This window comes from Zootoca vivipara, chromosome 14 (assembly GCF_965207765.1).
Source record: "Zootoca vivipara chromosome 14, rZooViv2.hap1.1, whole genome shotgun sequence".
NCBI classification, from domain to species: domain Eukaryota; kingdom Metazoa; phylum Chordata; class Lepidosauria; order Squamata; family Lacertidae; genus Zootoca; species Zootoca vivipara.
The window spans coordinates 16,246,247-16,273,581 of record NC_142597.1 but is presented as its reverse complement, the minus strand read 5'-3'; the positions used below and the strand labels follow the sequence as shown (position 1 = coordinate 16,273,581).

Sequence of the window (27,335 nt, the reverse complement as noted above, 5' to 3'; positions counted from 1 at the left end):
CCGTGTTTTTCTGCGCGCACTTGGCTTTTCTGGAAAGGAGTTCCTTAACCGTTTTTCATTCATTTTTCATTCTCTTCCTTTCCAGTGACTGACTTTCACTTTTTTGACGGGGAGAGAGGGGGAAGATTTGCTTTTGGTGGGGCGTTTGTAAGAAGGGCTGCTGCCTAAGCAGGAATTCAGGCAGGGCTAGTTTGAAATTTTCCCGGCCTTGCTTAAGTGAGCAATCGAAGAGCCCGAAGCGACTGCCGAAGGAGATCCCCTGCCCAGCCGTTCCTCGCACAGACCGCTTTGGGGAGGGAATAGCCTGGAGGTTCGGCCTGTGGCACGACTGCCTCTTGGTGGAGGTCCCGGGGACCCTCCTTGGAGCAGATGCTGCTGCAAATCGGCTCTCTTAATGACCGAAGGGGATGAATCGCCCAGTGCAACTGGGCCTTCGAAACGGGTCGGCCTGCTTTCTCTAGGATTAGCCCGCGCCCAGTGTGAACAGAGTAGGGCCTTCAGCCTGACCCCGTAGCGCGAAGGGTGGGGAGGCCGGGGGGGGGGGCGCCGAGCATTGCTGCTTCGCTCTGCCCCCTTCCTGTCCCAGCGAGTCCCGGAGAGGCCAGCCGTGCATCGCGGTCCCGGCAGCCCGTGGCTGGACTGGGATCGCCAGGCCCCCCATGCTCCCCGCTGCCCCAGGCGTCCGTGGCGCACCGAGGAGCCCGAAGCTCAGGCGCGCCGAAGTAGGAGAAGGAGCGCGGTCAGGGGAGCGCTGGCCCGTTCTCCTCCCCCGTTGCGGCCGCTGCTGACCGAGCTGAGCGGCGTCCCGGAGACCCCAAGAGCTGCTCGCAGTCTCAGTAGCAGCAGCCGCCGCCGCCGCTGGCGCGGGAGGTGCCTTCTTCCTTCGGTAGCTGGCGCCCTGTTTTCTGCTTTGAGATGCAAATTTCTGCACAAGCCCGATCAGATTTTCGCTTCATTAGCATGAAATCTGACTCGTTCCACATTTCAGCTTAAAAAGGGGTGGGAGGGGAGGAGCGCCGCGGGGGGAGCGTTTGCTGAAAACAGCAGGCTCAGCCATGGTGAGGGGGGTAGGGGAGAAGGGGGGTTACCCCTGTGTCTCTGTGTACTACCCCCCCCCCCTATGCATAGCTGAACAGCGAGCTGAGGGGTGGGGGCGGTCTCTTAACCAAGGACTTTCGAGGATGGGAGGCAGACAGGCATTTAGTTGCGCTCTGCTACCCTGGTGGACGGACGGTTCACCCCCTTCTCCTTAGTGAAAACCACACCCCATATATAAAGTGGGCAAGCTTCCCCCGCGCCCGCCGGCTTCGTTTAGGGCTTTCCTCTGTGTTTCTGCGTGGACTTTTGGCAGCGGCCAGCCGCGGAGGGGCAGCTCTAGTGAGGAAAACCCCAGCCTGCAATTTGTACCCCGTTTCTCCGAAAATAAGACGTAGCCATAAAATAAGACGTAGCAGGATTTTTAAGCATGGTATCTTCCCAGGCAATTGAAAAAGGTGCCTTTAGGAAAGAAAGAAAAAAAGAAAGACAAATCTGCAGGTGACTTGAGGTATTTTGACTTGTGCAAGAATAGTGGAGGACCATGGATTCAGATTTTGAGCCACCGCTCTGACCTTTGCACTCAGCCTTATCCCTCTCATGTAGTAGGGAGGCATCTCAACACCCCCTTCCTCATCAAGGCAGTGCCCCCCCCCCCCTGTAAGACATAGACTGTCCTTTTCTTCTGCATGGCTCCTTTGGCTACTCTTGGAAACACAAGAAGACCCCTGAAACTGCTTCTGATCCTGAAGGTCAGAGGTGGCTATCAGGATGAATAGACATTTGTGCAAAGATGCAAACCGTTAGAATTTTGGACTTCCATTAAAAAGAATCTGTTGGGTTTTGTAGGGGAAATGCTTAAGTCTCTCTCTCCCCACCCTCCCAACTCCCAGCACCTCCTCTGCTCCCAAGGTGCAGGCCTGAGACTCAGGAACTGGGCTCCATAAGTAGAATGCATATTTAGGCACCCATAAGTAGGTGCATAATTATGGCAAGCAGCTGACAGGAAGCGCTTGTCACCATTGGCCTAAGCTGCTTAGCAATGCAGGAGGGCAAAGGGCATCTCCTTTCATAAGGGCATCTGGTTGAAGCTGTGATACAACAGTGTCAACGGGGAGGATGTGCATGACCAAGAGCAGCTCAAATTTGTGGAACCTGCCCTGGAAGTCGACTCCCCATTGGTTTTCCCCTAGCCTCCCTTAGCAAACAGGCATTCCAGAGTCTTTTCACGTTCATCAATTGTATTTAGGATTTGGGGGCTCCATAGGGCTTTAGTTCAGTTCAGACCCGACCATGGTCACCCATGCCTTAGCTACAGCCACACTTGATATAGAACACCCCAGGTGGGACTGAAAACTTCAGCTGGGATATAAACTGGAGCGCTCTCCATTTGGAGCATAGCACTCCAGTTTCTATTGTCTGTCTGTTTCTGGACCCAACATCTGAGGCGCTACTCTGTCACCTACCCTCCAGCAGCACAAAGGGCACGCTATGCCTTACTGGCTCCCTCACGTCTTATAATTTGGTGAGTACATACAAATCAATATGGCTAACCTGATCCAAAACACCCACCCACCCCACTCACACACGAAACAAAGCCCAACACAGCCAACCACAATTATTATTATTATTTATACCCCGCCCATCTGACTGGGTTTCCCCCGCCACTCTGGGCGGCTTCCAACAAACACCAAAATACATTAAAATATCACAGACTAAAAACTTCCCTAAACAGGGCTGCCTTTAGGTGTTTTCTAAATGTCAGGTAGTTGTTCATCTCCCTGACCTCCGATAGAAGGGCGTTCCACAGGGTGGGCGCCACTACCGGAAAGGCCCTCTGCCTGGTTCCCTGTAGCTTTGCTTCTCGCAGTGAGGGAATCGCCAGAAGGCCCTCGGCGCTGGACCTCAGTGTCCGGGATGAACGATGGGGGTGGAGACACTCCTTCAGGCATACAGGACCGAGGCCGTTTAGGGCTTTAAAGGTCAGCACCAACACTTTGAATTGTGCTTGGAAACATACTGGGAGCCAATGTAGGTCTTTTAGGACCGGTGTTATGTGGTCTCGGCAGCCACTCCCAGGCACCAAATGAACAACCATACCCTAGGCCAACCCCAACATCTCTCGCCACCAAAGGAACACAAGCGAACAGCAGAGAACCTGCACAAGCGACGCTGACAACTCCCCCCCCATATATTAAGTAAAATAGAAACATCGTCACCCACCCCAACCCCCACCCATCTCTCCCCCATCTACCTCTTTTCCCCTTTCTTCCCAATGTCTCAACAAATGAAACTGATTTGTAAAAATGTTACGAGAGACATTGCATATATCTTTGTAAATCAAGAAAATATTTAATAATAATAAAAAAATAATTTGGTGAGTAGCGCAGTCTTTCTTGCTTCTGCATTTTAATTGTTATTTTAAACTCTCATTTTATTGGGTCTGTTTTAGTTTTGTTGTAAGCCACCTTGAATGATTCTTCACCAAAAAGCAATGGGGTTCAAAGAACTTATAAAAGAGAAATAATACTTGAATGCATAAATAACTCACCATCAGTGTATACTTTCCAGACAGGTCTCTGTCCCCAAGGGTCTTACAATCTGGATGTTGCGGCTGAAAACAAATGAGAAGACAGAGAGAGAGTAGAAAGATTGTGGGGCTCTTTGACACAATCTCATTCAATCCATGGCCATGCTATGGATTTCCCCCCTGTAGCAGGGAACTTCCATCCATGCTCAAGGCACAATTACCCCACTTTACAAAGACATTGGCAATCCCCCACCCGCCTGCCTCACCCCCTCTCATCATCCCCCTCTCACTCTCTGACACATAATGAGTTTGATAAGAAATTGTCTCGCTAACAAGATTAGCCATGGGAATCTTGAGTCCCCTCCTCTTCATTTCATAACATTCCTCATCCTGTTCTGTAATTTTTTGCTGGTATTTGGCGCCTCTGGACCACCTCTGGGAGCTTAAGTTCTCCTTGTGTTTTGACAGTGTGCAGGCTAGGACTTGGCTGCAGGTGCTGGATGAGAGCGGGGAGCCAGTGTGCTTTGCTATTCTGCATGCCCACCTGGGTCCTTGCTACTGTGAGCCTCAGCCCCTCTGAGGAGCTTGACTACCTGTGTATATGCCTGCTTCCCTGGAGTTCCTGAGAGTTGGCACCCATTAGCTGTTCCCTCCCCTCTCTCCCTCCCTCTCTCTGGCTTTTCAAAGCAAGAGGCAGCCTTTATTCTGACACAGGTGTCACCTCAGGCAGGCAAAGCAGCAGAAACATTCAACAATCTGCTTGCTAAATAACATTAACTCAAAGAGGGAGGGAGGGTCTGGTGGAAATCTGCAGATTTTCCTTTGTTTCTCATCTCCCTTGCCAGGGAACTCTTCTGTGAAATCATGCCTGTATTTGAGGGTTCTTCCTGTATAGGGCCTGCCTTATTGGATTCCACAGCCAGTTCTGTGGCATTTTGGAAGATCCCCCCCTTGTCTTTAGGCTCAGCTTGGCCTGGATAGTGGACTTTGGACACTCACATGCCTTTTGCTCTTGGCAAGATTTTGTTTTATTTGTTCGTGTTATTTCCTTGGTTGAATGAAAAGTCCTAGGTGTTTTGAGACTTCAGATGTGTTGGAGGTGTCCACTCTTGCACACTGTTGGCTTCTCAGTAGTTTTTTTGGGATGGCACTGAGGGAACCCGGAGGCCTGTCAGGATTGCAAAGGGGAAGGTGCAGGAGAGGAGCAGGGAGCAGCAGCAAAGCACTTCAGAGCCCCAGTATGTGTGGTTGAGGACCCCGTAGCACCCTTGAGACTAACCTGGGTTATTCTAATGGAAGATTTTGTGGGCAAGAGTCCACTTCATCATCAAATGCATGGCGTGTCATCCTAAGTTGGCAGGAGGTGTCTGTATACACACACATATAATTGCAGAGGAAAACAGGAAATAAACAATGCAGTTGGGTGCCGTGGATGCAGAAAGCGCAGCCTGTGACGATTCAGTCTAAATTTAAATGTATGCAAAATAAACAGTGACCATTTACAACAGCAGTATTTGGAAATAATACAGCCATCTTCATGTTCTAGGGAACATCAGCCCCCCCCCTTCCCTGCACCATCAGGGGCTGACTGCCAGTTTTGTCTATGGAGCGCCTCCCCCTCTCCCCTCCCCCTCCTCCCCGGGGATCCCAAGCAGCACCCAAGAGGCAGCAGCACCTTCATGGTTTGCTGTCCCTGCACATGCTTGGTTGTGTGGTGGGGGTGGGAGGGACCAGGCTTTATTTCAATTCCCTCTGATTATTACATCCTGTGTTCAGCCCTTTCCTCCTCCTCCTCCTCCTCTTCCCTTTTTTCTTCATGCCCGTTTTCATCTCCCTCTCTCAGAAAATCCATTTAAATGCAATTCCATTCTTCAAACCTCTCCTTCATGCATGTCTAATGAATGTCAGGGAAATGCTATTACAATGCAGCCGAGTAGGATCCAATCTTGCAGAGTGTCTACAAGTCATTTGGAGAAAACCCTGGGAGCGCTCCCAGTTTTATTACGGCGTAATTAGAAATAAAATCTCATTGCAATAGTTGAATGAGAGATGGGTGTTAATCCTTTAACGGGGGAAGATAGAGCTGTACTTAGAGAAGAGATTAAGGGCAGGAGGAAAGAGAGCCGGCCAGGCGAGGAGGCACCACCACAGAGAAGGGAAAGCCCAGGGGTGGGGGTGGCGCTGTGGCGGCAGTGGAGGAGGGGAATGCATCTTTTCCTTCTGAATTGTGGCTCCGTGTTTCACCTCACCTCGCGGGGGGGGGGGGAGCTGAAGCTGCGCTTTGGCTGGATGGAGCTTGCTTTGCCCCTCCACACAGCCATCTTACGGGGCAGACCCTTTCTCCTCATATCATGTGCATTTTTAAATAATCGCCTCTTGGAGACAAAACTGAGGCTGTGAAGCACAGAACCAAAATGATGCATGCTATTTACTTTCATGTATTTATTTATTTATTATTATTTTTAAAAAACGTAATCATGCTTAACTGCTGTCTCTGGTTTTTTTTAAATGGGCGGGTATGGTTTTATTGGTTCACTTGATGGCTTTTTAAAAAAATGTATGTAAGTGGACGGGGGACATTCTGTATTATGGGGCAAATTAAAATAAAATAAAATAAAAGGTTTTAAAAAGATCCCTGCAGCTGGATCAGACCAAAGGTTCGCCTGATCCCACATCCTGTTTCCTGGCACTGGGCAATCAAATGCTCCTGTCCTGTGTTGAAGGCAATAGGCCTCTCCTGCTTACTCCTGATCTCCAGCAGTGACTTTCGGAGCCTGGAGGCAAAATAGAGCAGAGGTTCTTAACGTTTTTTTGGGTCTCAGACCCCTTTGAGAATATGACGAAAGACCTCTTCCCCGACACAAGGCACATAAACACACACCAGGTTTTGCATACAATTAATTTTATTGCATTGGGGGGGGGGGAATTGTGCCTAGATTATGGACCCCCCCCCGAAGCCCATCCATGGGCCACAGATTAAGAACCCTGTTATAGAGCCATCAAGAGCCCTACCATAGATTTGTCTAATCCTCTTCTAAAGCCATCTGAGTTGGGTGGTTAGCATTGGGGGCCCTTGTAACCTCCTGCCCTCTCTTCGTTCTCTCTTCCCTCCACCCCCCAATCAGTTTATCTCAACAAGACCTGGAGGCTCTATAAACAGTGCCGTGTTTATCCTCGGTGACGGGATATGCAGAAGCTCCTCTGGAGGCTAATTCATAAACGGCGGCGGCTTTGTATCGATCCCCCCACCCCGCAAGCCATTGAAGCCGTGCTGTGTGTAAGGAAACCTGGCCCTGGAGGATGAGGGGGAACTTACCTCATTAGTCTTACGAACTATAAAACATGCTTCCTCTGGCTGCCACGGAGGCTGCGACTCGGATGCCATTGTTTTTATAAATCTATATTGGAGAGCACAGTAACTGGCAACCCTCATCGATCCTCATCTCTCCCCTCCTCCCCAATTGGAAGTGGTTGTTCTATCCAGGAAGGGCTCAGCCCTTTTGGGGTTTCCAACTCTTTCTCTCTTTGAGGGGTGGCTGTGTGCTGCGCCTGTCTAGCTCCAGCACCTGTCCACACTCGGTCTGGGGTCACAACCCAGGGTGGTTGCCCAGTGTGGGAGGCTGAAGGCCAGTCGGTGGTGGAGCATGTTTTTTTTTTAGTTACTTGTTTGAGAAATTGCGCTCCTGCTCTTCTCCTGTAAGAGCATGCAAGCTGGATTACAGATATAATTAAAAACAAAACCACAGGTCTCTAACCACAATCAGATTACAGGATACATAAGGCAACAATGCTGAGAGTAAAGATGATAAAAGCTACTGGTTTTCTAAAAGCAGCTGCTTTATGCTGAGTCATGCTATTGCCCCATCTAGCTCAGTATTGTCTGCACTGACTGGTAGTGGCTCTCCAGGCAGGGGACATTCCCAGCAGTACCTTTAGATGTCACCGGGGCTTGAACCTGGAACTTTCTGCATGCCAGACTGCTGAGAGAGATAGATAGATAGATAGATAGATAGAGAGAGAGAGAGAGAGAGAGAGAGAGAGAGAGAGAGATCCCCACCGTGCCACCTGCCTACATAGGTGTAGCCAGGATTTATTTTTTGGGGGGGGGCAGGGGCTTTATGTTGGGGAGCAGAACCGAGTTATTTGCAACCAGTTGGTCAGTTACTTAAGTATTTTTATTTGGGGGGGACAGCCGCCCCCCTCTGCACCCCACCAACTACATCCATGCCTGCCTAACTTCTGAAGGAAGGCATCCAGAAAATGACCGGCAGGTTTCTATGGGGGAAAGTAGTCCTTTCCATGAGGCCCTGCAGGTCATGAGGTACAAGCACCAGAGGGGCAGGGAGAGCCACACAGCAGGGAAACTGATTCCTACACCCATTTTACAAATGGGGAAACTGAGGCACAGCGTGCAGCCGTTGGAAAGGAATAACGGCAAGTGAACTAGCTCCTTGTCAGATTTATTTATTATTTATGATTTTATTCAACAAAATGCATGTATTTCTTAGTAGAACAAAATAATATGATTGCATTTTATCTCTTGAGGGTAGCAGAGTAAGCCAGCCAGCCAGCCAGCCAGCCAGCCAGCCAGCCGCCAGCCAGCCTTTAATGCAGTCTTCTAGGGGTGGTAGGCTAAGGGGGGTTATGGGACAACCTTGTTTCCCCAGATTCAAGGGTGTCTGATCAGCAAAAGGTTTTCATTTTCCCTCTCTCCTCTCCCTCACCCCTTTTGGTAGAGGGAGTTTGGACTGATGTTCCTTTTGTAGCAGTGATACTCGGCTGCCAATCCTTTCAGTTCCTTCTCCCATCACTCTAGAGTAGGTCTCTGCTTGAGTCCTGTTGAGCATGGAGCACTGAGCTACCTGGTGCTGCCAAAGATCTCTCTTGGGTCTTCTCCCTTGAGCTGCTTTTGCTTGCAAAACCCTTCGTGCCTAGAAGAGAGACCTGGTGCTGCTGAAAAAGCACCATCAATTAAATGTGCACAAAAAAATGGGAAGGGGGGGGAGAGAAGCAGCAATTTGCAAAGCAGCAGTTGCTCATTGCCATAGCAACTACATCCCTCACCTCCACCCTTTCCTTAAAATTCCAGGGCAGCCAAGCTCCCGTGCCCATTGGTTGATAAGAGGTTCTGGGCCGGCTTGTCTGCAGTGTGTGCTGCTGGAGTGTCCCTCCCAACCACAATATCTGCCTCCCCTTTGCAATATCTATTGCCAAGACAAAACAAGGCATGCAGACCCACTCTTTCCTGCTACTCGCATGATTTGCTCCTGGCATGATTTGCTCCTCTGGTTTAAACTCTTGAGGCTGCCTAAGTATTTGGGGAGTTCCAAATGTGTTGCTTGTAGGCTAGACCAAGATGCAGCAGGGCATGTGTGAATGGGAGGAGATCTCCCTTCCTGGTCTCATTTCTCTCCACACTCTTCTCTACAGGCTGTTTCTAGCACTTCATTTCCTCCTTGTATGCCAGAGCTGGGTCCTGTACCAGTTTTGTGCTTGGGACCAGTCTCAGTCTCTGAGTGACAGATGGGCTCAAAGCAGATGAGGACCACTGGGGTGGCTGCATCTCTTGCCTGCACATGATTATGCGAGAGCCCTGCCTTCTGGCAGTGCTGGGGACTAGATAGTATCTGGCCGGGTCAGCCATGGAGCTGCTGCTGCTGCCTGCAAGCCACAGATGAGCCTGCCTTTGTTTGCCTTCTTTACGCTCCCTCAGGGTCTATTTGTTTTCACAGGCTCCTCAGTAATTTGAGCAAATTATTAACACAGCAGGATGGATTTCCTTTTAATTGTAATGTGGTTGTTTCAGCGGAGGGCTGGGGTAGTGTGCAGGAGATGTCAGCAAACTTTAGGTTGCTGCTTCCTCTGTTCAGGCTCGTTCTTTGTGCATGATCTGGGGCTCCAAGACCAGAAATGGCTCTCCTGAATGGTCTCCAGTTGCCATTCATAGAAGGAGGGTGGAAATCAAAATGACACTGAAGCTGCTGTCATAAGAGGAGAGGGTGGGTGGGTGGGTGGTGAAGCAAACCCTACAGCTGGTATCTCACCAATGGCAAAACAGTCCATTGGATGGGAGAGAAGGAGCGAGGGGTATATATGTGAATGTGTGTGTGTGTGTGCGCACACACACACACACACACACACACACAGTAGTTCTTGCTGTCCTCTTTGTGTATCTAGCAAAGGAGGATCCTGCCACCATAAATTTGTTAATCGTTTATTAGTATAAAAGTGGTTGGTAAAAAAATTCCAGCCTGGCAAGGATGTGCTGTTGTGATATAAGCAGATCTCTAGCCAGCAAGAAAGGAAAATGTGGGTACCTCCTCCTGGCAGTTGCCTGGCCTCCAAGCAAGAGCTCTGCTTTCTTGCCTTCAGACCACTCTGTGGAAGTTCCGGACCTGCCTAGCTTAGCAGTACTGTGCTTTCTCCCTGTTTTTCTTCCCTGCTCGTAGCCAGGAAGAGGGGGGTTTGGTTTCTCAGGACATGAGCAAGAACACTAATGTGTTTTCATTCATTTTCTCTATTTATCTCTTTCAGAAAATAGGTTTTTCATTACTTTCTATGGTGGGTTGTACATATCAGATGTCCAGAAGGAAGATGCCTTGTCCACCTATAGGTGTATCACCAAGCACAAGTACAGTGGCGAGACGCGGCAGAGCAATGGAGCCCGACTGTCCGTCTCAGGTATGTTTTGCTGGGCTGTTTCCCAGGACGCTTATGCTGGATCTGAACCTTTGTGTCCTCCCAAAAGAAGAGGGGCATGTGTGATCGGGGCACATTGGGTGGCTTAGGATTGCTCTTGGGATTTGATGGACCTTATCCTGTTTGTTGAAACAGCTGGTTGTCCGTGCTTGGGATTTCCAGAAGGCTGCACTGTAAGGCTCACAGCTTCTCCTGTCAAGGCTGCTCCGCTTCTTAATTCCCTTGCTCAGGTAAAAATGAGAGCCCATGATATAATAAAGAGGAGGCATTGGATTTGTGGAATGTGTAGCACAGCACTGGCTGCCCCAGCGTCCAGTGCCCTTATGGCTCTCAGAACCACTTACCAGTGCCCTCATGGCTCTCAGAAGCACTCTGTTGTGAACATGAGCAGCATTAAGCAAGTCTGATTGTAGGACAGCCCCAGACCAAACTCTGATGCTTCCTGACCATTCCACTGTCTTTGGCATAGAACTCCCTCCCTCTACCCAATTAGGCGAGAATTGCTTCTAGAAGCCTTAATCTAACCTTGAGTTTCCTTAGTCTAACATAAAATTCAGGGATGTAAATTCAGGCACCTAAAAGAAAATGCCACAACAATGGGCATAGCCAGGATTTTTTTTTGGGGGGGAGGCTTTTGTTAGGGGGGGCAGAACCTCAGATTTGTATTGATTTAGGGGGAGCAGCTGCCCCTCTGTCCCCCCCGGCTACGCCCATGGCCATAACAACATGCCTGGGTAAAATTCCCTTAGTGTTCCTTAGTTTCTGAAAAGAAACCCTAAAAGGCTCTCCTTCAGCTGAGCAGGCAGGCAGGCCTTTGCCCAAATGAAGGCTAGAGGAAGCCTGGGAGAAAAGGAGCCTTGAGTGTTTTGTGTGTATATGTCAGGCATCCCCAAACTTCGGCCCTCCAGATGTTTTGGACTACAATTCCCATCTTCCCCGACCACTGGTCCTGTTAGCTAGGGATCATGGGAGTTGTAGGCCAAAACATCTGGAGGGCTGCAGTTTGGGGATGCCTGGTATATGTGGTTGCATTTTCCTAGGGTTTTGGAAGAGCTAGGCATTTGGCAGTGGGCATCCAGGCCCTTGGAGGGGCCCCCCACCCTGCCCCAGACAAGGAACAGTGCCCTCCCCAGAGCTTGACCTCTTCCTAAGCAGCTCCTCCCCTGTGTGTGGCCCTTAGTTACCTTCTTCTCCTCCCTTCTCCATACCTGGAGCAATTTGAGATGTTTCTTACTGCACCACCCCCCAAACTAAAACCCCACAAGCTGTATTTCATGTGTGAGCTTTGGTCATTCCTCTTCTGCTCTCGATGGTAGCCTGATTAGTAGCTTGTGGATTTCAGAATGTACTGTATTGCAAAAGCTGTTAATGTCACACCAGTTGGGTGAGGGACTCTAAGTTGTGTGTCCATTTGTCACCAGCTCCTACAGAAGGTAGGAGCCCTCCTCTCTCCCTTATTTGGAATAATTTCCCAGTATTAGGTTTCCTTCCCCTTTGTTTTCCCAGTGAGAAAACTCAAAAGATCTGGAGTTCTGTCTGGAGCACCACAGTTCAGAAAAGATACAAACTTGCAAATGGATGCAAATCCATTGAGGAGAGAGGAAAAGACGATTAAGGGGAGGGGAGACTAAGTACTTAAAAGGATTTGAGATTTCCAAGCTTGTATAATGTGCTCCATTCACAGAATTTCAAGGCTTGAGTGCTTGATGGTGAAAGTTCTCCCCCCCCCTTTTTCTTTTTGCTCTCAGACCCTGCAGAATCCATCCCGACCATCCTAGACGGCTTCCAGTCCCGGGAAGCAAAGGCAGGTCAGCTGGTGGAACTTCCATGCATAGCCTCTGGCTACCCTAACCCAGCCATCCGATGGATCAAGGGTGGTCGGCCACTGCCTGCTGACAGTCGATGGACCAAACGTGTCACTGGGCTGACGATCAGTGACCTGCGAGTAGAGGACAGCGGGACATACATCTGTGAAGTCACAAATACCTTTGGGTCTGCTGAGGTCACCGGGACCCTCACAGTGATAGGTAGGTAGAGGAAGAGCCAGATCTTCAGGCTTCCCGTTGAGGCATCAGGTTGTTGGCCCCTGTGAGAACAGAGTGCGGGATGAGATGTGCCCCCCTCTGGGGTGACCTACCTTCAGAGATATTCTTATGTACTCCTGTCTGAACAATGACACACCTTATATTTCATAAGATGGGAAGCATGTGGGAGCTGCGTTCATGTAGTGCAGCTTCACTCTGCTCCAGGGTACAAGGCCAATGGTGTGGTGCCTCCTCTTGCAGGTATTGCCAAGCTGGCAGGAGGCAGCCCTGGCCCAGGAAAGAAGGTTGCAGGCATCATCCATGGGATCTGAGTGCACGGAAGCTCCTTGCATGGATAAGAGTGACACAGCCCAGCACTGGGTTCTGGAGCCCAGTGCCTCGTTCCTTCCTATTCAAAGCCTGGATGGTGGGAAGTTGTTCCCAGCAAACATTTGCTGCCACCCTCAGATTTCCTACTATACTTATCTTGGGGGTGAGGGAAGGACTGGTCCTGCCTTGTGCTGGGCTGCTTTTCTTTGTGCTTCCCCTTTCTCCCTCCCTCTGTATGCTGCTCTGGGCTGTGGCAGCCAGCGTTTTGCCCAGAAGATGGGTTCTTTTTACTCTCTCTTTTTTTTGCAAGAGAGGTTGCCATGTTCTTGAGCAAATGGAGTGGAGGCAGGCAACCCTCTGAAGACCCACTCCCTCCCCTAGATTGGCTCCATGCCTGAGGAAATGGAAGGGCCAGAGTTGAGGTGCAGCATGGTGATGTGCCGTGCAAGGAAGTGGTGTTTGCTCCAAGCAGGTCTGTCACACCTTGTATGTCAGCCCTGGTGTGACAGCTCCTTCATTCTCTAAGTTGACAACTCCTTCATAGCCTGGGAGGGAAACTGATACACCAAGAAGAAACTGCTGGCAGGAGGCGGGGCAGGGGGAGTACTCTGTGCACCTGCCTTATTACTCAGTGACATTTCTCTGCAGATGGGTGTGTGTGTGTGTGAGAGAGAGGAGCCTCTGTTTCTCAAGGGCACCCTCAACTTGCCATCTCCTTGCCTGCACTCCCCAATGGAGGGCCTTGGCTACTTGGGGGGGGGGGGGGAAATGAAGGCCACTCTGCCTTTCTATTGCTCAGGCAAATGGATGATAGGAAGAAGAAACTGTGGCTGGATTTGGGTCAGAGGCAGGCATTGGGATTTCAAGGGGGAATTGCAATGTATCTTTCTCTGTGTATTTCCCATATGGGCTCCGAGCGGCATCTGCTCCCCTCCCCCTAGCCCTGCAGCAAGGCAGCCCAGTCCCATGCACCGCGCCCAGTGATCCCTAGCACCAAGCAATAAACGACTGGTACTTGCCTTGAGGGCTGACATCTTTTCAATCCTACCCTGTGTTGGCGTCTCTGTGAGCCTTGCATTGTGGTAAATGTTGGAGGGGTGGTGCTGTGGGCCATTAGTGGGATGGCCGCTTACTCTGCATGGTGCCAGCTAGCTGCTCTGAGCATGGACCCTGCTTTTCCTGCAGACCCTCTGCACGTCACCCTCACACCAAAGAAGCTGAAGACCGGCATCGGGAGCACCGTCATCCTCTCGTGCACGCTCTTGGGCTCGCCAGAATATACTCTCCGCTGGTATCGCAACACAGAGCTGGTGGCACCAGATGACTTCATCTCCATCCGGGGAATCAACAATGAAACGCTGCTCATCACAGCTGCCCAGAAGAGCCATTCAGGAGTCTATCAATGCTTTGCCAGCAGGAAGGCTCAAACTGCTCAGGACTTTGCCATCATTGTGCTGGAGGGTGAGTTCGGCTCCTTGGTGGTTTCAGTATCCTTGACATACTGGTGTGTGTGTGTGAGAGAGAGAGAGAGGGAAGGAGAGTGGGGCAAGCGGGCAAGGAGATTCTCTCCTGGCAGGTTGGCTGCCTGATTCCATGTTTTGCTGTGGATGAACATAATAAAGTAGCTCCTAGGTAGGAAGTTAAACTCCAACATCTTCAAGTTAACTGTCTTAGAAGTATTTAAGTCTCTTTCCTCCTCAGATTTCTATTTAGATATATTGATTTAACCATGCTAATTTTATATCCCCCTGAAATTCTCTAAGGGTTTATAAGTATTTTGGGGGGGGGCATGATAGGGGTGCGTAACACTACAGAAGGTGTGTAGAGAGTGGGCATAGAGGAAGTTTTCTTTAGCTGCCACAAGGTCCAGCCAGTGAAGTGGAATGTCCAGAGATTCAGGGAAGAATCAAAAGGGAGGACTTATTCAAACAGCAGGAGCATATAGGTAAACTTTGGCATTCACTGTCATGAGGTGTGGTGGGGGCCACAGGCTTAGATGATTATAAAGGGGGCTGTTGGCCATGGAAGAAACTTGGAGGTCTGTCACTTGCTACTAGTCCTCAAGGTGATAGGCACCCTCTTTCAGAGGTTGTGTTTGATGGTGATCGACCTGGAACAACAGTGAGAGAGGTCTATTGCATTCAAACTCTTCTTGCAGGCTTCCTGATGACCACTGGACTAGGTGGTCCCCCTTAGGTACAATCCAGCAGTACAGCTGCTTGTATGTTCTTATAGCTATGGAGTGGTAGAAGAAGGCAGCCAATTGGCAAGCAGGGCCTGTGCATTTCTGCAGCTGGCAGGTGATGTATAGGACGTCGCTCCAGGAATCCTATAGCACACTTAGGAACATAGGAATATGTCCCATCTAACCCAGTATTGTCTACACTACACTGACTTGTCAGTGTTTCTCCAGGGTTTCAGGTATGGGTCTCCCCCAGCCCTACCTTGAGATTCTGCCAGGGCTTAAATGGGGGACCTTCTGCATGCAAAGCAGTAGCTCTAGCACTGAACTGTAATGCTTCCCCTCTTCTCCTAACTTGAGGCTCAAATGTAGGGAGGGGAAGAGAGGGAGAATTCCCCGAGAAGGTATATCCACTGCAAAATGTGGAGGCTGGAGCTTCCCCACAGGCCTGGCTAGGAGGTTCTTTCATGTTGCTGAAGATATGTGGGTGGGAGGGGAAATGGGTGCTCAGACTTGCCCTCACCCCTTCATCTAAACTCCCTCCCCCTGTTGTGGGCCTCTCTTAGATGGGACCCCCCGGATCATCTCATCCTTCAGTGAAAAGGTGGTGAACCCAGGTGAACAGTTCTCCTTGATGTGCGCTGCCAAGGGGGCCCCTCCACCCACTGTCACATGGGCACTGGATGACGAGCCCATTCAGAGGGACAGCAGCCACCGCACCAACCAGTACACCATGTCAGATGGCACTACCGTCAGCCACATGAACGTGACAAGCCCGCAGATCAAGGATGGAGGGGTGTACCGTTGTGCCGCGCGGAACTCGGTGGGCAGCGCCGAATACCAAGCGCGAATAAACGTAAGAGGTGCCTGTCTACTTTTAAATATCAGAATAGGTTCTTCTTGCATTGGGTTTTGGTTCTGGTTTGGTAGAATGTCCCCTTTGTTCTTTGTGGCTCCCCACCCCCACCCACCACCCCTTTTATTTTCTCTGCAGTGTTGTTTCACAACAAGACAATCCAGCAGTTTACAGAGTAAAGTGCTGCTAGAGGATGGTGGAACTCCTGGCCACCAGGACAGTTTTGCAAGGATCCCAGCATATATATTGGTGATTTTATATTTTGACATGTTACAAGTGATGGAAGCTCCAGGAAGGCAAAGGGATCTAGAGAGATGGCAGGGAAAGCCCTAGATAGCTTAGGACAGGCTTCCTCAACCTAGGCCCTCCAGATGTTTTGAGACTACAATTCCCATCATTCCTGACCACTGGTCCTGCTAGCTAGGGATCATGGGAGCTGTAGACCAAAAACATCTGGAGGACTGAGGTTGAGGAAGCCTAGCTTAGGACCAGATTACACAAAATGTTGCTGCCTCTGGAAAACATTTACCCAAACCTTAACAGCTTCTTTGGAGGCCCTGATCCTGACCAAATGAAATGGAGCAGGTGACTACCAAGGAAAAGGCCTTTTTCACCTCTGATATGGATTAGCCTCCCCAGAGAGGCTTGCCTGGCACCTTCTCCATGGTCTTTTCAGTGTCAGATGAAGACCTTTTTATTCATCAAGTATGTTTTAAATCCAAGCTTTAAGTTGCTTTCTGCTACCTCTGTTGTAAGGAAGGTTTTTTTTGGCTGACTTTTATTATTGATTTTAACTATTATTAATAGTTTATTTAATATTACTTTGAAGGCAGCTAGGGAATATTTATTGATTGACAGCTATATAAATTAAGCAAAGTATCCTAAAGACATATTTAAAGGCTCTGTAAGCACAGTGGCAGATTTCTTGGTCGTTAAAGAACTCAACAGACTCTCATAATAATAAAAAAAGAACTAATCAAAACCCAACTTTTCCTAACCAAGGCATTGCCTTGAGGTCAGATCCTGGCAGCCTCCACTGTGGGTTCTCCATATTCTACATAGAACTCAAGGTCACTGTTGGAAGATACAGTGGGTGGAAAGGGCAAGTTATACCCTTTCCAACAACAAGTAGGTTTCTATATGCTGGGAAAATAGGAGATCACTGTAAGAGAACATGTCCATATCATGCTGTGCATCCTGTTCTGTGGGCACTTGAGTCTCACAAGGGAAGCTGGTTGCAACTGATGAAGTCAAGTCATAATATGCCAGGAGAAACCAAGTCACGAAAAGGAGTCCAGGCTTGGGATACAAGGGCAGATCAAGGCAGGAAAAGTCCACTTAAAAGCTTTCCTGTGCAGAGGGCAGAGAAAAAGACCTCCATTAGCTTCAGTTGCACCCTGCTGGATGAAGGTCTCTCCTACTGAAATAGCGGTGGGAAGATATCCCACCAGCGAACTAAACCCTTGTGCTTGCTGAGAAGACGTGTAGTGTGGGTGGCTCCACCTCCCTAAAGTTGCTCCCCTATGAAGAAAGGTTGCAGCTTTCAGGACTTTTTAGTTTAGAGAAAAGGTGAGCAAGAAGTAACATGATAGAAGCTTATGCAATTATGCATGCCATGGACAAAGTGGATAAAGTTTGTATCCCTCTCTCTTAATGCTAGTACTCATGATTCATCAAGAGAATCTGAATGTTGGAAGATTCAGGGCAGATACAAAAAAGAGAGAGTACTTCTTCACGTAATGCCTACTTAAACTATAGTACTTGCTTCCTCAACAGGCAGTGATGGCCACCAATTTGGATGGCTTTGAAAGAGGATTAGACAATTTCATGGAAGTTAGCTCCATCTCCACGATCTGCCTCCACAGTCAAATACAATATGCTTCTAAATACCAGTTGCCAGACACGGCAGGAGGGGAGAGTTCTCTTGGGCTCAGGTTCTGCTTGCAGGTTTCCTACAGGCATCTGGTTGACCACTTTGAGGACAGGATGCTGGACCAGATGGGCCCTTGGCCTGATCCAGTGGCAGGCTTTTCTTATGTCCTTATGCAGTCTTAACTTCTGTAAGCCTGAAGCTATTGCTGTGGACTCACCCTCTGAGTCTGAGGATGGTGAAAGGGCCAAGTCCTTTGGCCGAAGGGGCTCTCAAGATGGAACTGAACATTGCAAGGTATTAGGGTTGGGGATGTGGCACTGTGTGGGTATTTTGCCCCATGGACTAGCAGGGCCCTCAAAGGATGTGTACAGGTTTAATGGAAAGTCATTTTGTGATGTTCTCCATGCAGCCACCCAGGCTGCACCTTCTGCCAATTGCTGAGCAACCTTGCCTCCAGTTCTGTCTGCTGCGTGCAAAAGCCTTTTGCCTTTGGAATTCACCTAGCTTGCTCCTTTCCTCCCCCTCCTCCCTCTCTTTAGGCCCCCCCAGCATCCGCGCAATGAAGAACATTACAGCCGTGGCAGGAAGGGACACTTTCATCAACTGCAGGGTGATTGGCTACCCATATTATTCCATCAAATGGTACAAGGACTCACTGCTCCTGCCTGACAACCACCGGCAAGTGGTCTTTGAAAATGGCACTCTCAAGCTTATGGATGTCCAGAAGGGAATGGATGAAGGGGAGTACCTATGCAGTGTCCTCATTCAGCCACAGCTTTCAATCAGCCAGAGTGTCCATGTCACTGTGAAAGGTGAGTGGCTGGAGGCAGGAGCCACAGCAGGGCTGGTGGAGCTCCAGCTCCCACCTAGTGCTGTCCACATCCCTCTAGGTCTAGTCCAAGCAATGGCTCAGCCAGCTCCTGGAAAGTTGGACATGCTGCTGCTACGGTTGTGCCTTCTCTGCTGGTAGGCAGTCACAGCTGAAAGGATGGGATTCAAAACTAGGATCAGGTGGGAGCCTGAAGACTGCAGGACCTTGGCCAAGCCAAGTGGGATTCTCAGGCTCAGATGTTGGCTGTGGGGTGTTGCTCTTTTGAACCAGCTACCAAACCCTTCTCTGGCACTGGAGGGCTTTGAGAGGGAACTGCCTCCTCTCAGATGTAAGCAAGTGAACACAGAGGCTTCTTCCAAGCTTTGCTGTTGGGTGTGTTCTAGGAGCTCAGCTGAATTGGAAACCGCAAACTATACAGCCCTGTTGAAAGGGCCTCACTCTTTAAGAGGGTTGGAGTAGCACTTGGGAGAGCCAGATTCGGTTCCCCCACAGCTGTGAAGCTCCCTGGGTGACTGTGATGGACCAGCCCATGTGTCTCAGGCCAGCGTAGTGATGGAAGAGTTCCATGTTTGCCACGCTGAGCTCCTTGGAAGGCGGGATCAAAATCTGATAATAGATAAATAACAATGCTCAGGGCAATTTGACCGGGCAACCTGGGCACACTAGGCTACACTGTTTATTCTGTTGCCCTCCTTTGCAACCCAGCCTGCTGAAGAGTCGTCCCATCAGTCTCTACCCCAGTAGTCTTTGTGTTTGGCATGCCAGAGGCGTCTGTGTTGACCCATCCTCCCTGTGTGCAGTGTGACCTTGTGGTTCACTTCCTGCCACCAATATCTCCTCTGAGCTGCCCCAGGTTGGTGGAATGGGGGTGGGGATGGAAGGAGCATCTTTGTCTCCCAGGGAAGAGGGGACCCCCCCCTCCTCTGATAAAGGCAAGTGAGCTGGGCAGAGAGGACCATGTGGGGTTTGTGTTCCTGCCCTGCCTACACATTAGTTCGGTTACTGGCCCAGGTGCGCCCCCCTCCCAGGCTGTCGCCAGCCCTGGAGTATCCATTTCCCCTGACAAGCAGCAGAGCAGAATGTACAGTGTAAACATACCAGATTAAAACATCTAACCTTTGCTCAGAGCACCTTTGTTGGTGGTTTTCAGTGTGTAGCTCTTAAAAAAATAATCCTCTCTGTCTTCCAAGCACGCAGAACATCTTAAAAGCTTCTCCAGCCCATCAATTATTCAGCCCCATTCAGGGAGCCATCAGCCCTAATGAATTGCAGTAGTGGAGAATCCCGTCCTTTCCATCCCAGTGACTTGCTGAGATTGAGCTCCATCTCAGGCGCTGCCCTCTTTAAAGGTTCACAAACAGGGTAGCTTGAGCGAAGTGGTCTGCTCTGTGTGGGTGTTGCCTCCCTTTCCCATGTGCTGCTGCCCTGCTCAGTTTATGAAGGGTGCAAAGTGTCCTGGAGACAGGCAAGAGGCTGCATGGGCTGGGGAGGTCACTGGTTGTTGTGAGAACTTGCTGCTGCTGCTGCAGCAGCAGCATGGCTTAGTTCTTACAAGCCCTCTCTTGCTTAGGATGGTGCTTCCACTGGACCCAGAGATGGCTCTGACAGCTCCTTCATCTTGTCTGGATGTGTATGTGTGGGAGGTGGTAGTTGGAGTATTGGGGCTTTCCCTATTCCTTTGTCTTGATGCCAGCAGACCTCAATGCCTGCGCTTGCACACTGGAAAACCAGTCAAGATGTTCACTCCCCCTCTAGTTTTCCTCCAAGGAGCTTAGTTTAGTTTACAAATGATTCTTCAGAGCCTGCCTCCCTTCACTACAGCAACTGAAGCCTCTTTTTTTCAGGGCGAGCTTTGTTTTTCAGCAGGGTGGCACTCACAGTTTTGTTCTCAGAATCTTTAGGGTTTCTTCCCTGGTTGCAGAAGGCAGTTGAGGCGTTGTCTTTTCTCGGACACTTGCTCCTGCCCTTCTTCCCCCATTGTAGGAACCTTTTCAGGCTGATCTTTATAGGATGGTGCTGAGCAGAGGTTTTGCTTGGAAGCCCGGGAGCCCCTTGCTCCGTGTGAACTGCTGCAAGGGTGCAAGACTGTTCTGCAGGGAAGAGGATTTTTGTGGGAGGGGCAAAAGGGCAAAGCACCCCGCTGCCTTCCCCTCTCCCAGATGGGAGAGCAGTGGAGGAAGTCCTTGCCTTTGGAACTAGCAGAGGCAAGGGAGCAACCAGTATTCATTACTGGAGTAACACAGGGATGAAAGGACCTCAGTTGGCAGGGGAGGCAGGACTGGTGAGAAAGCCCACACCCAAAGCTGGGAGGCTAACACAGCAGACGTCTCTGTTTGTTTGGGCCCCTTAAAGATCAAGGGTGATTTACTGGCTGGCAGGGCTGAGTTGTAAATGTGGCATCCGCTGCCAAGGCTGCACTCAGGTCAGGAGCTGATCTTCCTCTCCAATTCACTTGCTTTGCTTCTTGTTCAGGATGTCCCCCCCCCCTTTAAGAGCAGCAAGAGCTGTCATTTGCTACTTCGGGAGATGGCTCACCTCACACCTGCTTTTGCCACCCCAGTCAGTGGGATGGGGATTCTGTCTATTTTTATGAGGTAGGGCTTTAAATCTTTCTTGGTCCAATTGCCATGAGGGCAGTGTCCCCAACTTACTTTGAAGCTTTGGGCAGAACCACCAGTGGTCTCTGCTTGTCAGGAGTTGCATTCCTACTTTGCTTGAGTGACTGCCATCAATGTTTCTTTGAGGGAATCTAGTGTATCTAGTACTATTCCTAGGGGGCTCATGGGGCTCCCAGCTGAGAGCCATTCTGGTCCCTGGAGGAACCAGTTCCAAGTCCTTTTGCAATGGCATTAGTGGGGGTATTAAGGCTGCTGCAGAAGAGAAGGAATTCTCTTCCTGATGGGGTGTGAGGAAAGCCGACTGTTGCTTTGCAGATCTGATCTCTTTGCATGCCTGCTGCTCACCTGGCAAGAGTGTTCAAAGTGCTCCACATTCTTTTATCTTGTTGAACCCCTTTCAAGTGGGTGAGTACTGCAGGCTGAAAGAGAAAAAAGAGTTTGAGAGGAGTGATGAAGAGTTAGTGGAGTACAAGAAACTAAGAGGCCATTCTGTGAACCAGGAGACACCTCCACCAACCCATCCAAATATCTGTCCTGAGCTCACTGGGATGGTGGCCAAAAAGAGGCACTACTCACTACTGCAGCCTTGTCACACCCCCCACATTCCCCACCTTTAAAAAAAACACAGAAAGGAAATACGTCCAGTTGAATTATAAATTCATCCTTTCTTCACATGGGAAGCTGAGGGTAAGGAATTCCTCAGGGCTTTGCAGAGTCTCCTGGGCCTAAGTTCTTTTTCTCCTCGGAGGCTGAGCTGGACGAAATCTCCTTTTTCTGGGCTTCCCAGTCATTTGGGAACAGGTATGATCAATGTGCTCCTCTCATTGGCAGTCCCGCCTCTCATCCAACCCTTCGAATTCCCTCCGGCCTCCATCGGCCAGCTCCTGTACATCCCATGCGTGGTCTCATCGGGTGACATGCCTATCCGCATCACGTGGAGGAAAGACGGGCAGGTGATCCTTTCCGGCTCCGGCGTCACCATCGAGAGCAAGGAGTTCATGAGCTCCCTGCAGATCTCCAGCGTCTCCCTCAAGCACAACGGCAACTACACTTGCATTGCCACCAACGATGCTGCCACCGTCAGCCGTGAACGGCAGCTCATTGTTCGAGGTGAGTAGTTGGTCCCTGGGCTTTGATGTGCTGGGTTTCAGGAGCCACTGGCAGAGTTGCCCAGTGTGGGGTGATCGTCACTCTGATCTCTAAGGTGAGTGGAGAAAATGTCCTGTGGAAAGCTGTGAGGGCCATACAAAGTGCCAGTTGGGGTGGGGAAACTGGCTTCGTGAACTGAGTGGAAGGTGGTGGTTTAAGGCCTCTAGTGAAGGAAAGAAAAGTCCAGTTCTGTGGTGCAGGAGAGGAGCAAAGGTGCATCACGAGGCTTCTCTGCCCACAAAAGTGGACAGAACTACCAGGCAGCTGCAGCACCTGCTCTGTATGGAAGAGCTTCAGCATTTGGGGCTTTGAAGTTTAGGAAAAGGTGACCCAATAGAGCTTTATGGATAGTGGGAGGAGTTTTCCTTCCTTCACTCTGGCCCATCCAGTGAAATCAATTGGAGTAGATGGGGCAGGAGTGGGGGATGAGCACAGGAAGTTGCCCTTGCCTTATTCCAGGCCAGGCTCTTTGTCCATCTAGCTCAGCTTGTTCCACTCTGGCTGGCAGCAGTAGCTCTCCAGGATGGTCTCAGGCAGGGAGGGCAGTCTTCCTCAGCACCTGCTGCTAACGTGAACTTTTTAATTGGGAATAAGTACTTCCTCGCAATTGATCTCTGCAGTTCGCTGCCCCAGAGGTAATGGCCACTAGCCACTCGTTTAGACAGTTTTAAAAGGGGATTAGACAATTCATGGAGGAGAAGGAAGGAAGGCGGGTGGGTCTGTCAGCAGCTGTTAGTCATGATGGCTGCATGGAACCTGCTGGGCCAGAGGCAGCAGCCCCTGAATGCCACTTGCTGGGGGCTGAACTGTGCTTGTGTGTGCACATGTGAGCCTCTGTTTCCTCCAAGTCCTGCTTGAGGGTTTTCTGTCAGTGTCTGGTTGGCCACTGTAGGAAACAGGATATGCTCTCTACATTCTTCTGAGGGCAAAAGACTCCCAAAGGGCACAGAAGCACAAGCCTTGGTGCCCCAGACATGCACTGCCTGCATAAGCCAGGCCATTCCCTGCCACTGCCTGAAGAGCTGGGAGTGTCAATTTATCAAGGGGGGACCATCATAGTCATCTTTTGGTAGCTCCTTAATGAATAACAGATGTCCGAAGCAGAAAGAGAGGGGGGGCATTTAACAGAGGGGGGAAGCTAGGGGAGCCATCTTGCACCCTTGCTTGCACAACTGCTGCACAAGAGCCCTGCAGTTTAGACCATTGGCATCTTAACTATCTGGTAATTGCTGCCATCAGTCCCTGTCAAGTTTACAGCACGCAAACGGGAGAGGAACCTGCTCAAGGGTGTCTGGGATCCTGAGACAACACACTCAATGTTTCCCAGCCAGATCCTGTCAGTTTACTTAGGGAGTAAAGCTAGTAATCAGAGCATGTTCTCTGTCTGTCTCTGCCTGTCTGTCTCTCCGCCTCCACCTTCCCACCCAGCAAGAGACTAGAGCAACCTGTTGTTCTTTAACAACTCCAACCTTACACTCCTGTAGCATTAATCAAATGACACAGGCACATGAGGGATAACCAGAATCCTAGAGGTTGGGAAAACACACTTCAGACCCCAGCAGGCCACCTATATGAGGTTTTATTGAGAACAAAAGGAAAGGAGTAAGACAAGTGGACAAAGCAGAATGGAAATAAAATGTGCTCTTTTAGCTTGAATCTAGTTACTTGCAAAAAGGCTTCTTGTCTCCTCATGCATTACATAATATAGGTGGTCAGTTGCAGGTTTTCTGATGGTCAGTGATGGAAGATGGAATGTGAGGGACAAAAAGCTACATTACACAGTCCATTTTTAAGGTTTGAGCGGTACCTGACTCTTTTCAATCAATCAGAACACATGTCATGTTCATCAGATAAAGGGGATTAACTCCTTTTGAAGATAGGGTTGATGGCTGACTGCCCCGCTGCTAGCAGATATGGATATTGGTGTAAATCATCACCAGGATTTCTCAAACTTTTTGCCAGATGAACTTTTTCTGGGCTTGTAAATTCAGGACCTGGGTTGGAATACCTGCTTGCCTTGCTCAGCAGTAATGGAGAATGGAGGGCAGGAGAACAGATATTTTTCTCCACAGGGTGTATTGCAATTGAAGCCTGGTCACCCAGAGAGAGGCATTCCCCCATTACTATGCAGGGTCAAATGCCAACCAAGTTCAAGGAAAGGGGTAAAATATCCATTCAGAGTGCAAGTGATGCACTCCCGACTAGCAAGCAGGGTGATTGGTGTATGTGAACTCTGAATGGGGGATTTATGCCAGACCCAAGAAAGAACCCCAAATCTTCAGTAGTATTAAGCTAACTCACATTTAACCAATTTGCTAGCCAGAATATTGTGAGGCCTATGTCAAGTGCTTGGCTGAAATCAAGATAAATTATGTACACGACGTTCCTACCATCCACTAAGCTAGTAACCCTGTCAAAAACAGGTTAGAGTAGCTTGACAAACCATGCTGGCTTTTCTGTACTTCATTTTTAAAAGCAAGCCACCTACAGCTTGCTAGAGAAATAAATATGTCAAATTATTAGAACTCTTTTTAAAAAAAATATATTTATTAAGGTTTTCAAACAATTAAAAAAACATTTTAAAAATACAAAAAAAACAAAAAAAACATACAAAACAGAAAAAAATGACAATACAAAAAGTACAAAAAATATAAAAACAAAAATTCAAACGTTATAACCCTTATTACTAATCTATTGACTTCCTCATTCCTCCTCCTTCTGCGATTCTTTACGTACCTTCAGTAGTAAACTCTAAATCTTACATTCTTCTAGTTATTACTTAATATTACCTTTTTCTATATCTTTTACATCTTAACCTTTTATATTCTCTCCAAATCTTTCTTCTTAATTAATTTGTCATCAATTTCTAACAATACTTATTTTACACCATAATATTATCTACAACCTCTGTTTATCTCCCTCACTTCCACTAATTCTAAAATTATTAGAACTCTGGTATGTTAGAAGGCAACAACAGCATTAGTCCCAATTCACCCAGCAATATTGTTATTCTCTAGTAACATTCTGAGCCAAGAAGAAGCTTCAGGTTGGCCACTGTGAGAGCAGAGCATTCAACTAGATTGGCTCCTCTCGGACCAGTCGAGCTGCAGCCAGGCTCTTCTGATGTTCTTACCTATCCTGCTTTGGAAACTCTGGTTCTACCCTCCCATATCCAAGCACATGACAACAGTTTTGTGGTGACTCTGTGGCTTATTCCTCCACACTTCTGTAGAGGTGCCTCTCTCTGCACACATGCACACATATATGTGCAAACTAAAGAGGAGAGTGGAGAATTGTGTGATGTCTTCTTCACAATAACTTGCTAACCTCTTAGATGCTTTTGGATTCTTCTGGTGTTTTTCAAAATTGAAAGCTTAAGGTCACCCAGGCGTTCAGTTCTGCAAAAGCAGAAAAGGCCTTGCCCAAGAGGTGGTGGTTACATCTTGTCTTTCAGACCAGTTAGGAGCTTTGAGGGCATGGGACTAGGGTGTGTGTGCATGTGGAATGGAAAGACATGTCAGCAATGGGCGGTGAGCTTGCTGTTCCTGGTGGTACTTATCTTTTGCACTCCTTCTCCACAGTCCCCCCTCGCTTTGTTGTCCAGCCCAACAATCAAGATGGAATCTATGGCAAAGCAGGGGTGTTGAACTGCTCTGTTGATGGATACCCCCCTCCCAAAGTCATGTGGAAACATGCTAAAGGTACGTTGCTGGGTATTTCCTTTCAATATTGCCCCCAACCACCCATGCAATCTTCCTTCAGGTTTGTTAATGGGAAGCCTGTACTGGTGGGGATTGAAACCATCCTTGCAACACATCTTCTATAGGGGTTGCCTTCAGTAGGGGGCATGTTCAGGTGTAGCAGCTGCTGCGTGCAAGGGACAGAGGGGTGTTCAACTCTGCCAGTGTTGGACGTGTTTAACGGGCAGTGACAGATTGTGCAGGCTCTGCTAGGCACAGCACAAAGGATCTCCAGAGGACCCCATGGCATCTTTGGGTCAGCCAAAAGCACTTACAGCATCTCTCACCCTTCTCTTTCCTCCCAGGCAGTGGGAACCCCCAGCAATACCACCCGGTCCCCCTCACTGGCCGTATCCAGATCCTGCCCAACAGCTCACTGCTCATTCGGCATGTTTTAGAAGAGGACATCGGGTATTACCTGTGCCAGGCCAGCAATGGAGTCGGTACAGACATCAGCAAGTCCATGTTCCTTACGGTGAAAAGTGAGTATGCCGGCCAGGCCTGTTCACCTGTCAGGGGTCTAAGTACAAATAGATGCAGGTCTCCCACAGGCCTTCTGCTGTAGCATCCCCGTGTGTCTGTCTGTCTTTCTTTTCCCCTTTCCCTATTCTTCCCTACACTCATGAGTAAACCCCACATTCTGCCTGGCCTTGGGCAGGACAATCTGAGAGCTCCTTCTCCCTCTGTGGAAAATGGGTGCCGCTATGGAAAATGGGCTCCCGCTATGGAAAATGGGTGCCAATACTCTACCTTGGTGCCCATCAAGGGGTGAGGGCTGCTTCTGCCCCTGAGATGCTGTGGAGGCGTCTGATTAATGTAGGGCTCTGGAACTCCATCCCTGGCCTGAGGGTGACTGCACTGTCTGGCAGTCCGGACTTGTTGAACCCAGGAAGCTCCTTGTGCCCAGCCCTGTCCTTCCCACTGGCTCTTTGCTAGGTTTACCTGCTTCCCTCCACGTGAACCCTGCACTGCTTCCTCTGCCAACGTGCTCCGTCTGCTGGCAGCTGCCTCAGCCTCTCTGGCTGCGAGCCAAGGGCTTGTCGCGGTGGGCCCCGTGTGTCTTGGCAGATTGGCGGCCTCTATATCCTCTGATTGCCGCCTGTGTTTGCACTGTGAGCTCCTTTATCATCACTTGCGGAGCTTGAGCTCTCCTCTGTGGGCTCCCGGCAGTCGATGTGCAAGGAATGGAGCGCTGGATTGATTCCTGTTCCCTTGGGGACCTGATTCCCTCACACGATCAAAAAACACTTTGTCCTTAATAAAAGCAGGCAATCAATCTACATCGTGGTGGCGCCGAGAGGAGGCAGGGCAGCCGTCTTGCTAATTCCCCACACGGTGGCCTGGAAGTGTTGTTAAGCAACCTCGTTCGTGATCGGATTCTGCCTGGGCCACCCTTGGCAGAGTCAGCAGTTTCCAGCTTCTTTCAGAGCTGCTGTAGTGAAGATAGGAGGACCCAAAGGCTGGGGG

At 49.5% G+C, this 27,335-nt stretch overlaps 1 protein-coding gene across 1 annotated transcript in view; it reads left to right on the top strand.

Moving 5' to 3' along the window:
• Positions 1-27,335, top strand: part of DSCAML1 (DS cell adhesion molecule like 1) — a 160,113-nt gene that overhangs the window by 95,525 nt on the left and 37,253 nt on the right. The window contains exons 4-11 of the mRNA XM_060268502.2: positions 10,100-10,246; positions 12,013-12,291; positions 13,804-14,079; positions 15,367-15,663; positions 18,069-18,341; positions 21,811-22,089; positions 25,710-25,829; positions 26,174-26,350. Of these exons, the coding sequence (XP_060124485.1) occupies positions 10,100-10,246; positions 12,013-12,291; positions 13,804-14,079; positions 15,367-15,663; positions 18,069-18,341; positions 21,811-22,089; positions 25,710-25,829; positions 26,174-26,350 (1,848 nt within the window). The remainder of the gene's footprint in view (positions 1-10,099; positions 10,247-12,012; positions 12,292-13,803; positions 14,080-15,366; positions 15,664-18,068; positions 18,342-21,810; positions 22,090-25,709; positions 25,830-26,173; positions 26,351-27,335) is intronic.